Here is a 13,788-nt window from a genome sequence, read left to right on the forward strand (position 1 = left end):
TTTCCTGCGTTCTCTGCAGCGCGACCTCATGTTCGCTAGCTCGTCGACGGCGGTAGATGCAGAGCAATCTGGTAGCAAGATAACATACAGGCATCTTCTCTCACCGCAGACGCTGAACGTGTACAACCCACTCCGGGTCATCGCCCTCATTGATAGCGACGCGTTCTATGCAGCGTGCGAGCAGGTTCGCTTGGGACTCAATCCGGAGAAGCCTATAGCGGTACAACAGTGGCAGGGGTTGGTGAGTACTTTCCTTGCACGAGAAGGGAAGGGGTTGACCAACTATGTAGATTGCGATAAACTACCCTGCACGCAAGTATGGGATCACCAGGCTTATGTCCGTGAGTCATCCGTTTTCTAACACTCTATATCTCTCAACCTCCCCAGGTCACAGAAGCGACCAAAAAATGCCCCGAGCTCATTTGCGTACACGTAATGACATACCGCGAAGGCTCCCGCGAGCCAGGCTACTTCCCCAACGCTAAGCCCTCGACGCACAAAGTCTCACTAGACCACTACCGGCGGGAGAGCATCAAGGTCCTGCGAGTGTTTCAGTCAACGCTTCCAGAGGCTGAGATTGAGAGAGCGAGTATTGATGAGGCTTTTTTCGACTTGACCGCCCCGGTTAGGGAGGAGATATTGCGCCGATATCCCTATTTGCGAGATGTACCGTCTGATGCGACGGATGGGATGGACAGCCCGCTGCCTCCTGCACCGGTCATCGATTGGACGGGGAGGGGGAACGTATTGGCTATCAGAGAGGGAGAGGAGGCGGGAGTGGACGGGCAGGGGACGTGGGCTGATGTAGCGCTCGCTCTTGGCGCGGAGATGGTGCACAAGGTGCGGCAGGAGGTGCACAAGCAGCTTGGATACACGACCTCTGCAGTACGACCTCTCCGTTCCTCAGTATAGATGTGCGCTAATGCGCTTTTAGGGAATCGCACGCAACAAGACAATGGCCAAGTTATGCGCCTCGTGCAAGAAGCCCTTTGGTCAGACCGTCCTCCGAGACGCCGCCATCCCCCTGTACCTCAACCCCATGCCTTTCAAGAAGATCCGGTTCCTCGGGGGCAAGCTCGGGGACGCGCTCGCCTCCGCCTATGACGCCAAGACGATCGGTGACCTTCTCTCCGTGTCGAAGGAGGACATGCAGCAACAGTTTGGAGAAGAGAGTTACTGGGTGTACGATATCCTCCGCGGGAGGGATTATGCGGAAGTGAAGGAGCGCACAGGTGTGAAGAGTATGATGGCGAGCAAGAATGTCCGGCCGGCTATCAAGACCTTTTCTGATGGGCAGCACTGGCTGCGCGTGCTTTCGGCCGAACTGTCCTTGAGGCTAGAAGAAGCACGCGATCTTTCACCTGCAGTATGGCCTAAGACGCTCGTCCTGCACATTAAGCAGGGGTTTGATGCTCCACGGTCCCGTCAGTGTCCTTTTCCGTTCACGAACGCCCTGTCGGACGAGTACATCGCCCGACTAGGAGAACGCCTGTTGAGAGAACTCGTCGGTCAGGGAGAACTGATGCTTAAGGATATCATCAATATCTCTCTTGGGTTTGCGGGGTTGGAAAAGGGTGAGGAAGGACAGAAGAGCATTGAGGGGTTCTTCGGGGGTGCGGGGCCAGCTGCGAAGAAACGGCGGACGAGTGAGCGGGGCACACCTATGCCCGAAGCATCTAGACCGCCTACACCTTCCCGGTCGTCTTCAGCCCCGACGTCTGGCCCGACGTTATCACACAAGTGCACACGATGTTCTCGGGTACTCACTGCATTTGCACCAGGGGTGGCGGAGCAGTCCACCCAGCTCGAGGCGCTCAAAGCTGAGCATGAGGATTATCATTTTGCGCTGGACCTACAAGCTGCGGACGGGAATCTTCCCGAAGTGCAAGAAGTACGAGCACCGGTCGGGAGGGAGAAGAAGGGAAAGCCTAAGGCTGGGAAACGGAAGGAGCTGGATGGGATTGCGGCGTATTTTCAGAAACGGTGAGCGACGCACTGGGGATGTTGGTTCTTTCGAGGTTGTACTACGTATTTTGTATTTGGGCTTGTTAGAACTGGACAATTGTATACATAGCTACTATGACATTAAACTTTGTATTCTAGCCTTGCCCAAGACATCTCTGATGTAGATCACGTGCTGGACACTGAACACACGACGCGACCCCATCAGTACATCGCGTCTGCATCGGAAGCCCGAAGCCCGCCCTCACTCTTGCTGGGACCACCACCTCGGCTAGCGCAAAAACTGCTGATAGACCACGTATCCCTCTTCAACAGCATGCTCGCTACGGCTATCTACTGGGACGTCGACCGTTGCGCGGCGACAGCGTCCTAATCATCACCGCAGACTTCGTTGCGCCGTGCTAACTGTCGCTGATGGGGCTCTACGAGCAGTGCCCGGCTTCTGCGATGGCAGAAGACGAAGGTCAACTCACGATTTGAACTTGCTGTTGCTCTTCTCTTCTTTCCCCCTCTTCATTTTCACCGACGGCAGGCCCCGGTGCTCGTTCTGCTAAAGACTGCTCTCGGGTCGGAGGATACTGTTCCAGTCTTCACCTCTGTACCAGTTCTCATCGAGTATCGGGCTCTGCACGCGCTGCAGCTGGTCTTGCGAGTGCTTGACCACCTACCTACGCTCAGTTTTTACCAAGTTCGAGTAGCATGGACCAAGATGTCTTCGGCGCTCCGACCCCGAACCCTCTGGCAAACCTCACAGAGCCCGCGCTGGACTCTAACCTCAGTCAGTTCAACGGCGGTTCGGCGGTACCTTGGTACACAATCTGTCGCGTGTTAAGTCTTGACGTCTTGACAGGCAATTGCGAGCTTTTCCGCGCTATCGGCACTCATGGTTTTGTTCCTTCTCATACAGCTCATCGTGAGTTCTGGTCAGAGGCGGTAAATGTGCTTGTCTCATGTGCCTATAGGTAATCACACTCTTTCCCATGGGAAGGAAACTTGTTACCGATATGCAACCCATACGTGTTGAACGTGCGTTTCTTAGGACGCATCTAGGGTAAACACACATGTTCTGTGCCTATCCACTGAAGTTCTTACCCCCTGCAGGATGTACGTCTTTTGCCTGCTGATCACCAATTTGTCTTCTGCGGTTGGAGGCATTATACAAGCAGTCTGGGCGATCAGAATGACAATGAGTCAAGATCTTGGCGCCAGTGGGAGCATGTCAGTCCTCGTATGGGAGTTCGCAACGTGTCAAGCGCAAAGTGAGCTGTTTGTGCACAACGTCCCTCTGGTGCAGCGCTGATGGGGCTCTGAGGCTGGCTTTTTCAGATCGGAGATGTCGGCGCCGCGGTCTGGGGTACTGTGATGGCTGTTCATGCATTTCGAACGCTCGTTCTGCATCGTATTCTTACCACGAAGGCTCTCGTTCTGGTGTTGGCTCTTGGATGGTTCTTCATCTTGTTCTTCGGTACGCGTCCTCCTAGGAGTTTTCAGATGATGGGCGCTAATACCAAGCAGCATTCGCTGGACCTGTTATCGTTCAGCGGAACAGCGGCATCTCGTTCTATGGCCCTGTCTTCTCCGACAACGGCCCACTATGGTGTTGGATCTACTACCCATACGCCCAATTCCAGTTCTGGTTTCATTATCTGTTCCTGATCCTCGCTGCTCTGTCCTCTGCGGTTCTGTATATCATGGTCTTCGTCATTTTGCGTTATCGTCAGAGAAAGCAACTGGAGAATACTGGGTCGGACCCAATAGCTTGGCGGTATGAAGCATGGCTGCAGATTGTGGTCAAGAGGATGCTCGCGTAAGTACAATCAACAGCCTAAATCGAGGGCCATACTGACGACATATAGATACCCGCTAGGTAAGAGCACTGGTTGCTGATACGCCTCTTGCATACTTACACAAGCGTCAGCTTACGTCGTCATGATCATGCCAATCACGCTCTGCCGACTAGTGGCGCTTTCTGGCTTCCCAGTGTCTTCCCTCGCCTTCTTTATCTCGTCCAGTATCTTTTCATTAACTGGTTCGTCATTAGTGTTCCTTTCCGGTGTTATGCTCACAAGGGGAAACAGGTTTTGTCAATGGTCTTATCCTCATTTGGGGAAGCAAGGTATGGCAAACAGCCCAATGGAGGACGCTCATCGACTATTGGTGCCGACGTACTTCGGAGAGTCACGACATAGAGCAGTCACCGAGAATGGATGGCCAAGGTGGTGCCGTGTTGAGCAAGAAAGAAGGCAAGCGGGCATCGGTTTCTCCTGGCTCACACCCATTCTGCCTCGACCCAGCACCTCGACGAAATAAACGACCATCGTTACCTCCCTTGATTACTGTTCAGATGCCAACCCCTGTTCCTCCGAATCACGATGCAGATGAGCTATCGCAGCAACAGGATAGTGCTGGTTCTACAGCCTCGAAGTACAGCTTCGAGAGTCGAAAGAGGAAATCGACTTTTTTTGCCGAAGCATTCGAGGTTCCTCTACCGCTGCCCGTGCGCCCGCTGGTCACCCGCAAACCGGTTCCTCCTGTAGTTCCAAAGAGAAGCAGTCTTCGAAACAGAAACAGAATTCCACGTTTTTCAGTCACTTTCACGCACCACGCCCAGACCATGGAAGAACCATCGCCTATATCGGCCATTGACGAGCCGTCTACGTCTATCTTGGAACGTTTCCCCATTCCTCCTCTTCTGCAGCGACTCGCCGAAGTCGGCCCATCAATGGCAGGCTTGAAGAGGGGGAGCAAATCGGCCCCGACATCGCCCAAGCTTCCGGTTCGTCCTGTGGGCCCTCGTCCATATCCGACTCTGCCCGCCCATCCAGGTGTTTACATTACGCCACCCCCGTATAATGAACCGGATAAGGCACCAACACAACCAACAGTGCAAACACCGACCGACATCATTCTTTCTGTTCTCAGGAGTGACGATGAACAAGACTCCGATGGCGGCGATTCTGAAGGCAGCCTCACACCTCCGAGCGCAAAGGCTGCATCAATCTTCTCCTCGACGACTGTGACACCCAGTAACTACCGAAAACGGAAGAGTCGTAGGAGTACTCGCAGGCTCACCGTCACGGCCTCGAACAATGAGGGCGGAGTGACGTCTTCGGCAGACGGTGTTGCGTCGTAACAGCTTTGATGCTATTGTACTTTGCGCAGGCGCATATACGTCCTCCCCAGTGCCCGGACTCTTCCGTCTTATGTTATTACATCAAAATCCCTGTCATTCACAAATAAAATGTCCAGCAACGTTAGCCTTAAAATTTGTTAGTTGATACCCAGGTCACAACTACACGCGAGGCTTCTATATTCTGCCCTACATTCTCGTCGAGGTGTCCGAACTTCCGCCACTTGGTCTGCTTGTCGTGTCTCCGCAACAAGTCTCACATACACGGAACTGATGAAAGATATTTCCCGATCGTTGAAACTTCTCCTGAGGAAGTTCGATCCTCCGATTGCGTTTTCATAGAAAAGGCATGAATGGAAGAGAATTTGAGCTAGAGCTATTCTTCGCCGACGCTGAAGCACCGAAATTTCTCGATTTCTCACCGGTCATCACTCTTGGCTATTAAGGTCGTAAGACAGAGAAGGACGGGGAGGGGGAAGTGTCAAGGGGACAGGGCAAGGGAGGAGTGAGAGGAGGGCGGAGGGGAAGTGGGTTAAGCCTGGGGCGCTGCTGGTGCTGGTGCTGGAGCCGGTGGCTGCGGGGGGATTGAGTGGCCGAGTTGAGGAGAGGAACTGCGGCGTGATGGTAGGGTGGACAAGTAGTGGGTGGGGGTCTCGTTTGTAATGATGAGGATTGTCAGACCGAGTTGTGGAGGCCTGTGAAATAAGCAGAGGCAGATCGGTGATTGATACATAATCGACATGCGGAAGAAGGGGAGAGTGCGAAGATCGTCCGACACATGGGATTCAGTCTGGAGAAGGATAAGTACTTGTGGTGATCATGTGAAGGTTATAAAGAGGCGTACTTCTTCACCCAATTGGGCATGATTCACCCCAGTCATGTTGTGGGACAAGAGTCCATATGGCTCTTTTCGTCGGCTTTGAGGACGGTTCGGGTCGTGCATAGCATCTGGACATATGTCAAAACTGGATACCCATGAGAGCTGGAACTAACCGTGTATATATCAGTTCTGAACTGATGGCGAGCATGCGGTGAAACGCAGGTGAAGCAAAGACCGACAGTACAACGTGGCCCCATTGTTTCGCTATGTTCCCTTGTCGAGGACATGAAAGAGACTGTCAAAAGAACATGAGGAACATGAAGAGCGCTGAGACCAACCAGACTCACCGTCCTTCTTCGACATTGCTAGGACAGATAATCTGCGTCACACGATACCTATTCGCGTGACGATATTCAAAGCAGGTCGATAGCACTAAGAAATAATATGAGCCCGCCTATGGACAAGCCCATGTTGAGCTACAGCCTCTATTGAAATATCACAGCGCACCTCAAATACAACACTCTCCGAGTCTAGAACCAGAGAGCGACATGTCGGAAGATGAGGGCAAATGTTGTGTTCCCGTTGTCCTTCAGTGGGACAAGGAAGCATGACGCAGTCAGCTGCGGACAAAATCGTGATCAGACTGATAGAAACAGTGGGAAAAAAACTCACCTTTGATTCCCCATAATGTGGGCGGTGAATAAGAGCTTTGTTTGTGATGTTACCAAGTGCGTTAGGAAAGGTGAAGATGAAGGCCAGCATGGCTTGTAAACGGACGAATACAGACCAAGGACACTCGTGGGAAGAGTTGGGTGAGGAATGGGGTGGTATCGGAAAGGAGTTAGAGGGCCGGAGATGAAGCATAAGGATGAAATGGGAAGAGAGAGCTGGAGAATGTTGGAGGATGAAGGCGGAGGACGGAGGAGACAGAGGACGGAATGAGGAGCAGGGCGAGACGAGGAAGGGTTAAGAAAAAGGGGACGGGGAAGGAGGATGGCTAGGCCGCAAACTGTAAAAGTCAAGTCAGAATAATGTGGAGCACTCGGTCTAGGTAAACTCACGTTCTTGTTCTGGGCTTACCCGTTGAAATCTCTTCATTTTAGATACCTATCTGTCTGCTCATGGGCAAAATTGGTTCCCCAACGTGTGCTCGGTACCGCGGAATACTGCAAGCCCACTTGTAGATGAGCCCATCATCAGATCAAGTCTCGATTACGGAACCAGGACACACGTTCGCGCTATGGGCCTAGATGAGATAGCGGCTTCTCAACAAGGGTCGGGATGAGAGAGGAGCGCGTATTGGATTGCGGTATGAATATGTGACGAGGACGGTCCGACAGACGGCGAGAGGGAGACATGAACCTACAGGTGAGATCAAAATCAGATGGATCAACTGCCATGAAACCACAACAAACCTTCGGATAGACGTACAGCAGGTGTAAAACGATGCCTATGTTTGTCACGTGTCAGCAGGACTCGAGAAAGGGAGGGAGGGGGTCGACGTACTACAGGTGTGGAGGCTTGTTGAAACCAAATGCCTGCCTACCACTCAGGAATGACATAAGTCGATCTGGAGACGAGCCCAGGATCAGATGCACTATCTATTGTGAAGCCACGAGGCACCTTCAATAAAAGACCACAGCGGCTCAATGAGTGACAGTGAAATTGTGAGAGGGGGTTCGGGAGCGACGTCCAGCTGCTTCGTAATCAGATTAGGCTAGTGATGTAAGATTACGACGCACCATTGGTCCCTATTATTGTGCATGCACAAAACACAAGACATCTACTTGTCCTGCATTAGTAGAGGTTGACGAACGAAGGTAATTTCCGACGTGCCTCAGGTCTCGATATGTGCTAGGACGAATATGAATGAACACTTGGAATGTGGGATTGAGTAGTGCTGGAAAACCTCTCCAGAAGCGCGTGTTCAGAGGCGCTCGCAGTTGTAACTCCACGACGCGTCTTTGATGTAGCGCGTTACGGGGAGCGGCAGACAAGAACCGTGTTGGTCCACAGGGGTCATGAAGGAAAGACGAGCGCGTAGGTTGGGTTTCGGTCCAAGACCCGTTGAGAAGCAGACGTCGAGTTGCAGACCAGGTTGAGATGAGATGGAGTTGTTCCCATGAAACCATGATATTCCCTCGTTTGCACGGCAAAGCGAGCAGAAGAAGACGTCTGATGGTCATATGTGAGGAGTCAACAAAGTAAGGACAGAAGCTCACAGTCAGGAGGCATTGGAATGGGGCGGTGCTTGGAAGAAGCGACCGGGTGAGGAAGGCCGATATGGGAAGAGCGAAGAAGGAGGAAGGGGGACAGCGTAGGATGAGGGAGGGAGTACAGAGGAGACAGGAGGAGGGGGGATGGAAGAGGGGGAGGAGAAGAGGGGGATGGTAGTACAAAGGCAAGATCATACCTGGCGCAATGCTGGACGCGCCCTTCATATACTGCGCGTAGGAAGGGAGTTGAAGTCCCGTGATGGACGCGATGAGGACGTGACAGGTCCCGTGATCGGCCCGAATTCCTCTCAGAGACATCAACGAACCTTGCATACATGAACGCGACGCAGATCTGCACACCAACACCACAGATCGGCAGCGATCGCGTCCAGGATCGGGCACGTGGGCCGGCTCGGAGATGCGGACAAATAAGACCCGGGCTTATGTCACTTTGTCTCCTGGCTTATTTCCGTAGAATCTCAAACTGGGCCGACCGTTTGGAAAAAAAAAAAAGATACGCACAGGGAAGAACCACACCGAGAAGGAAGCGCTTTGCGGACATGGATGAAGAATGCCCAACGCTGGAGTATGGTCATTGCAGTCGGATCCTGAGACAACGATACCATACCCGGTGCACTAGATTTCCCCGTTCCACTCATGGCCGGATCCTGACGGAGAAACAGAAAATGATGCATGTCTTTCTGAGGCGTTTTTGTTAGCAAGGAAGGAACGGATGGTCCGAGTGTGCCTCACGTCGCGCGTCGTGAAACAGTTGCGAGTGGCGCTTGATGAACGAACTCTGGGTTGACACCGTCATCATACTGGGTTCAACCATGCCGAATCATGAGACGCCGTTTCCACACCTCACCAGCGCTGAAGTCAAATACTTGTGCTCCACATCAAATGTAGATGAATCTTATCTCAAGGATCGGTACCTGGAACCCCTGCACGGGGTGAAGCTGGCAGAACGACTGCGACAAATGGCGAAAGTGTTCTCAGGCGAGATTTTTCCTGGTGTCCACATCAGTACGGGAAGTCTGCAGCCATTCCTAAAGAAAGGGATTACAAACGATGACCGCTTGGCGGTCCATTCAGTGAAGGTTGCAGTGGGTGAATTCGTTGCGGCGATGGTGATTGATGGTAAGCACTTCGCGTACTGTAACCGCGTCTCTGCTGACAAAGTCAGGACACGGCGGGGAAGAATGTGCTGCGTATGCCCAACACGGGATTATCCCATTTATTACTCGAGAGCTGGGACGTTGCGGATCTACTTCCTCCTGCACGGAAATCTCAAGTGCACTACAGCGAGCCATCAAGGCCTTCGACGACGATCTGGCTCGAGCGCTGAAGGAGAGTGTCACGAAGGTTCCTCCCGGAGAGCCGTTATCCACGACGTTCCTCCGAGATCCCCCCCTGAGGCGCTTGTTGAGGTGATTCCGTGGAGCCTGTGTGGTGACAGTGCTTGTCAGACCCTCGACTCGGGATCTTTGGGTGGCGAACCTGGGGGATTGCTTGGTAGGTCAGTCTACCTATTTATTGTTTGTGGTAGGATCTCGATTGCTGATCGTACCACAGTGGAAGGTCATGAGAACGTAGAAGATCCATCAGGCAGCTGGATTGTACGTCGATTGACGGAAGAGCACAACACGAGCAATAAGGATGAAGTGAAGCGGATCCAAGATGAGCATCCAGGCGAGGCGTGCATCATAGAGGACAGGGTGCTTGGTAAAACCATACCAACCAGAAGTAATATCCGTTTCAATTCCCGCAACGCTAATGCTGACAGATCTATCCAGCTGTGGGGAATTGGGACCAAAAGTGGCCGGGCAGACATAGGGGCATGTCTGTATCCGTTCCTTCCCTGGTTCGACGACGAAACGCCACTAATTCGGAAGAGACTTCTCAACATCAACCTCACTCCCCCATATCAGAGCTCCGTGGCAGATGTGAGGCACGAGAAGCTTCCGAGCGGTAGAGTGATATTGATTCTCGCGAGCGATGGACTGCCAGATAACTGCGCTCGATTAACCCTCGATCCCCACCCGGATGTGGAGAGACGGAATCAAGAGATGATTGAAAACTGGGTACGGTCTGCGAACAGGAAACCGCTGGAGGGGCTGGAAGATGTGGAGGTGACAGCGGTTGAGCGGATCATGCGGGATGTGTTGGGGGGTACAGAGGAGAGGAAGGTGATGATCAATCTGACCGACTGGTTTCACTTGAATGTATGGGACGATCTGACAGTCGTAACCATCGAACTGTGTCCTCCTGAAGGAACTCCACCCAAGTTAGAGTAATCTGAGGCGATAGGTTGCCGTTGGATATATTATAGTACCGATCCTTGTCATCACCCTGAACACTACCTCTCTTTGTGCCGTTTGCTTCATCAATATGGCACTTTTGATGTCGAGCAGTTGAACTCTGACGCTGCGTGCCAAAGAGGCTGCCAAGTCTAAAGCGAAAATCTATGGGCTGGAGCAAGATGAATTTGCAGGGAAACCGCCGGAGTGGGACAGTTCTAACCTTATCTAAGGAGAATCTATCGCCTCAGATACCTGGAATTGGGGTGGAATTTATTCAGGCAAGAACAGTTCGATCGCTACCACTGTCATATCGTCCCATATATTCACGTGAAACCAGTCGGTCAGATTGATCATCACCTTCCTCTCCTCTGTACCCCCCAACACATCCCGCATGATCCGCTCAACCGCTGTCACCTCCACGTCTTCTAGCCCTTCCAGTGGTTTCCTGTTCGCAGAGCGTACCCAGCTTTCAATCATCTCTTGATTCCGTCTCTCCACATCCGGGTGGGGATCAAGGGTTAATCGAGCGCAGTTATCTGGCAGACCATCGCTCGCGACAATCAACACTCCTCTACCGCTCGGAAGCTTCTCGTGCCTCACATCTGCCACGGAGCTCTGATATGGGGGAGTGAGGCTGATGTTGAGAAGCCGCGTTCGGCCTCGTGGCTTTCCATCGCCAACGAAGGGAAGGAAGGGATATAGAGGTGCCACCATGTCTGCCGGCCACTTTTGGTCCCAATTCCCCACGGCTGGATAGATTCATCATCACCAGCGTTATGTGAATAGAAGCGAAACCATACTTCTTGTCGGCCGGATCCTGCCGATGACTAGATCGTCAAGAATGCATTCCTCGCCTGGATGCTCATCCTGGATCCGTTTCACTTCATCCTTATTGCTCGTGTTGTGCTCTTCCGTCAATCGACGTACAATCCAGCTGCCTGATGGATCTTCCACGTTTTCATGACCTTCTACTGTGGTACAATTAGCAATCGAGATCCTACTACAAACAATGATTAGGTAAACTGACCCACCAAGCAATCCCCCAGGTTCGCCACCCAAAGATCCCGACTCGAGGGTCTGATAAGCACTACCACCACACAGGCTCCACGGAAACACCTCAACAAGCGCCTAAGAGGGCGATCTCGGAGGAATGTCGTGGATAACGAATCTCCGGGCGGAACCTTCGTGACACTCTCCTTCAGCGCTCGAGCCAGATCGTCGTCGAAGGCCTTGATGGCTCGCTGTAGTGCACCTGAGATTTCCGTGCAGGAGCAAATGGATCCGCAACGGTCCAACTCTCGAAGAATAATCCCGTGTTGGGCATACGCAGCACATTCTTCCCCACCGTGTCCTGACTTCGTCAGCAGAGACGCGGTTACGGTACGCGAAGTGCTTACCATCAATCACCATCGCCGCAACGAATTCACCCAGCGCAACCTTCACTGAATGGACCGCCAAGCGGTCATCGTTTGTGATCCCTTTCTTTAGGAATGGTTGCAGACTCCCTGTAGTGACATGGACACCGGGGAAAATGTCGTCTACTAACACGTTCGCCATTTGTCGCAGCGTTCTGCCAGCTTCACCCCGTGCAGGGGTTCCAGGTACCGGTCCTCGACATGACATTCATATGCGCCTGACGTATCGCACACATATTCGACTTCAGCGCTGGTGAGGTATGGAAATGGCGTCTCAGGATTCGGCGTGGTTGAACTCGGCATGATGGTGGTCACGGTGTCCAACCCCGTCAAGCGCCACTCGCAACCGTTTCACGACGCGTGACGTGAGGCACCCTCGCACCGACCGTTCCTTCCCTGCTCGCCTCAGATCATTCGCTGTTTCTCCATCAGCATCAGGCCAAGAGTGAAACGGGGAAATCTAGCGCACCGGGCATGTTATCGTTATCTCAGGATCCGCCTGCAATGCCCGTCCTGCAGCGTTGGATATTCTTCATCTATGCGCGTAAATTGCTTCACTCTCGGTGTCGTTCTTGTTTGTGCATATCGAATGAAATTGAAAGGTCGACCCAGTTTGAGATTACGGAGAAACAAAGTGACCTCAGTCCGGGTCTTGTTTGTCCGCATCTCCGAGCCGGCCCACGTGCCCGATCCTGGACGCGATCGCTGCCGATCTGTGGTGTTGGTATGCAGATCTGCGTCGCGTTCATGCGCATACAAAGTGATCGGTGTGTCTGAGAGGAATTCGGACCGATCACGGGATCCGTCACGTCCTCATCGCGTCCATCACGGGACTTCAACTCCCCTCCTACGCGCAGTGTATGAAGGGCGCGTTCAGCATTGCGCCAGGTATGATCTTGCCTTTGTGCTACCATCCCCCACTTCTTCTCCCCCTCCTCCCTCCCCCTCCCCTGTACTCCCTCCCTCATCCTATGTTGTCCCCCTTCCTCCTTCTTCACTCTTCCCATATCATCCTTCCTCACCCTCTCACTTCTTCCAAGCACTGCCCCATTCCCATGCCTCCTGACTGCCTTCTTGTTTGTGCCATCACACACCAAGACCTCAGGTACATTAGCACCTTCCCTTCCTTTCTTGACGACTACTCATACCTGCAGACCAGACGTCTTGTTCTACGCGTGTGACATGTATGACTGATCACGTATCATGGTCTCATAACGGTAGCCCAACCTCTCAACCTCGTCTGCAGCTGAACATCTCTTTCGCGACCTATCCCCAACCTTACGCGCTCGTCTTTCCCTTATGATTACAGTGGACCAACACGGTCGTTGTCTGCCGGTCGGCGCGTAACATACTGCATCAAAGACCCAAGCGCCTCTGACTACGCGGTCCTCGAGAGGTTTTCCAGCACTGCCTCAACCTCACATTTGAACTGTTCGTTCATATTCGTCCTATCCCAAATCGAGACATGAGGTACGTCGGCAATTATCTTCGTTCGTCAACCTCTACCAATGCAGGACAAGCAGATTTTTTGTTCCATGCATGCACAAATGGAAGGAACCAACGGTTTACAGCACTGGTCCAATCTGATTATGAAGCAGCTGGACGTTGCCCGCGAACGCCCTCCCAGAATCTCAGCCGCCGTCACTCAGTCAGCCGCTGTGATCTCTTATCTAAGGTGCGTCGTGGCTTCACAATGAAGAGTGCATCTGATCGCTCGTCTCCAGATCGATGTCGTTCCTGAGCAGTGGGCAGGCATTTGGTTTCAACCCAGCTCCACACCTGTACTACGTCGACCCTATCGCTCCCTATCTCGCCCCCTGCTGCCATATGAACAAACATAGGCATCGCTCAACACCTGCCATACGTCTATCCGAAGGTTCGTTGTGGTTTCAGGGCAGGTGAAGTATCAAATTATGACTCCGCCTGTAGTTTTATGTCTCCC

The 13,788-nt window shown here is 52.7% G+C and overlaps 5 protein-coding genes across 5 annotated transcripts; 3 read left to right on the forward strand and 2 right to left on the reverse strand.

Moving 5' to 3' along the window:
- Positions 1–28: 28 nt before the first annotated feature.
- On the forward strand, positions 29–1,987 carry DACRYDRAFT_104605 (DNA/RNA polymerase; the record flags this gene model as incomplete). The annotated part of the gene is made up of 4 exons (XM_040767954.1): positions 29–241; positions 291–341; positions 388–885; positions 935–1,987. 4 exons carry the CDS (start codon positions 29–31, stop codon positions 1,985–1,987), a joined length of 1,815 nt encoding a protein of 604 aa, XP_040631626.1.
- A 674-nt stretch (positions 1,988–2,661) lies between these two features.
- DACRYDRAFT_114074 (uncharacterized protein) lies at positions 2,662–5,095 on the forward strand (the record flags this gene model as incomplete). The annotated part of the gene is made up of 9 exons (XM_040769753.1): positions 2,662–2,763; positions 2,813–2,875; positions 2,925–3,013; positions 3,064–3,221; positions 3,275–3,427; positions 3,478–3,769; positions 3,819–3,829; positions 3,881–3,991; positions 4,041–5,095. 9 exons carry the CDS (start codon positions 2,662–2,664, stop codon positions 5,093–5,095), a joined length of 2,034 nt encoding a protein of 677 aa, XP_040631627.1.
- Positions 5,096–5,745: 650 nt separating this feature from the next.
- On the reverse strand, positions 5,746–6,436 carry DACRYDRAFT_20377 (uncharacterized protein). The gene is made up of 5 exons (XM_040771912.1): positions 6,420–6,436; positions 6,260–6,366; positions 6,086–6,207; positions 5,937–6,040; positions 5,746–5,882 (listed from the first exon to the last, which is right to left on the reverse strand). The coding sequence occupies exons 2-4, from the start codon at positions 6,273–6,275 to the stop codon at positions 5,969–5,971; spliced, it is 210 nt and encodes a 69-aa protein (XP_040631628.1). The 5' UTR covers positions 6,276–6,366; positions 6,420–6,436; the 3' UTR covers positions 5,746–5,882; positions 5,937–5,968.
- A 2,439-nt stretch (positions 6,437–8,875) lies between these two features.
- On the forward strand, positions 8,876–9,826 carry DACRYDRAFT_20378 (uncharacterized protein). The gene is given in 4 exon segments (XM_040771913.1): positions 8,876–8,919; positions 8,930–9,268; positions 9,315–9,648; positions 9,704–9,826. 2 exon segments carry the CDS (start codon positions 9,109–9,111, stop codon positions 9,560–9,562), a joined length of 408 nt encoding a protein of 135 aa, XP_040631629.1. The 5' UTR covers positions 8,876–8,919; positions 8,930–9,108; the 3' UTR covers positions 9,563–9,648; positions 9,704–9,826.
- An 875-nt stretch (positions 9,827–10,701) lies between these two features.
- Positions 10,702–12,217, reverse strand: DACRYDRAFT_114076 (protein serine/threonine phosphatase 2C; the record flags this gene model as incomplete). Its single annotated transcript, XM_040769754.1, has 4 exons — positions 11,829–12,217; positions 11,459–11,782; positions 11,232–11,402; positions 10,702–11,180 (listed from the first exon to the last, which is right to left on the reverse strand). The coding sequence occupies exons 1-4, from the start codon at positions 12,052–12,054 to the stop codon at positions 10,702–10,704; spliced, it is 1,200 nt and encodes a 399-aa protein (XP_040631630.1). The 5' UTR covers positions 12,055–12,217.
- Between the last annotated feature and the right edge of the window lie 1,571 nt (positions 12,218–13,788).

The sequence above is a fragment of the Dacryopinax primogenitus genome (genome assembly GCF_000292625.1).
Source record: "Dacryopinax primogenitus strain DJM-731 SS1 chromosome Unknown DACRYscaffold_3, whole genome shotgun sequence".
Taxonomy (NCBI): domain Eukaryota; kingdom Fungi; phylum Basidiomycota; class Dacrymycetes; order Dacrymycetales; family Dacrymycetaceae; genus Dacryopinax; species Dacryopinax primogenitus.

Bases quoted from the DNA above. Each gene is read 5' to 3' on its own strand.
- DACRYDRAFT_20377 (XM_040771912.1), bottom strand. The intron at 6,041-6,085 runs GTTAGTTCCAGC...ACATATGTCCAG, and splicing joins TCAGAACTGATATATACACG to ATGCTATGCACGACCCGAAC.
- DACRYDRAFT_20378 (XM_040771913.1), top strand. From the start codon at position 9,109: ATGGCGAAAGTGTTCTCAGGCGAGATTTTTCCTGGTGTCCACATCAGT. The intron at 9,269-9,314 runs GTAAGCACTTCG...TGACAAAGTCAG, and splicing joins TGCGGCGATGGTGATTGATG to GACACGGCGGGGAAGAATGT.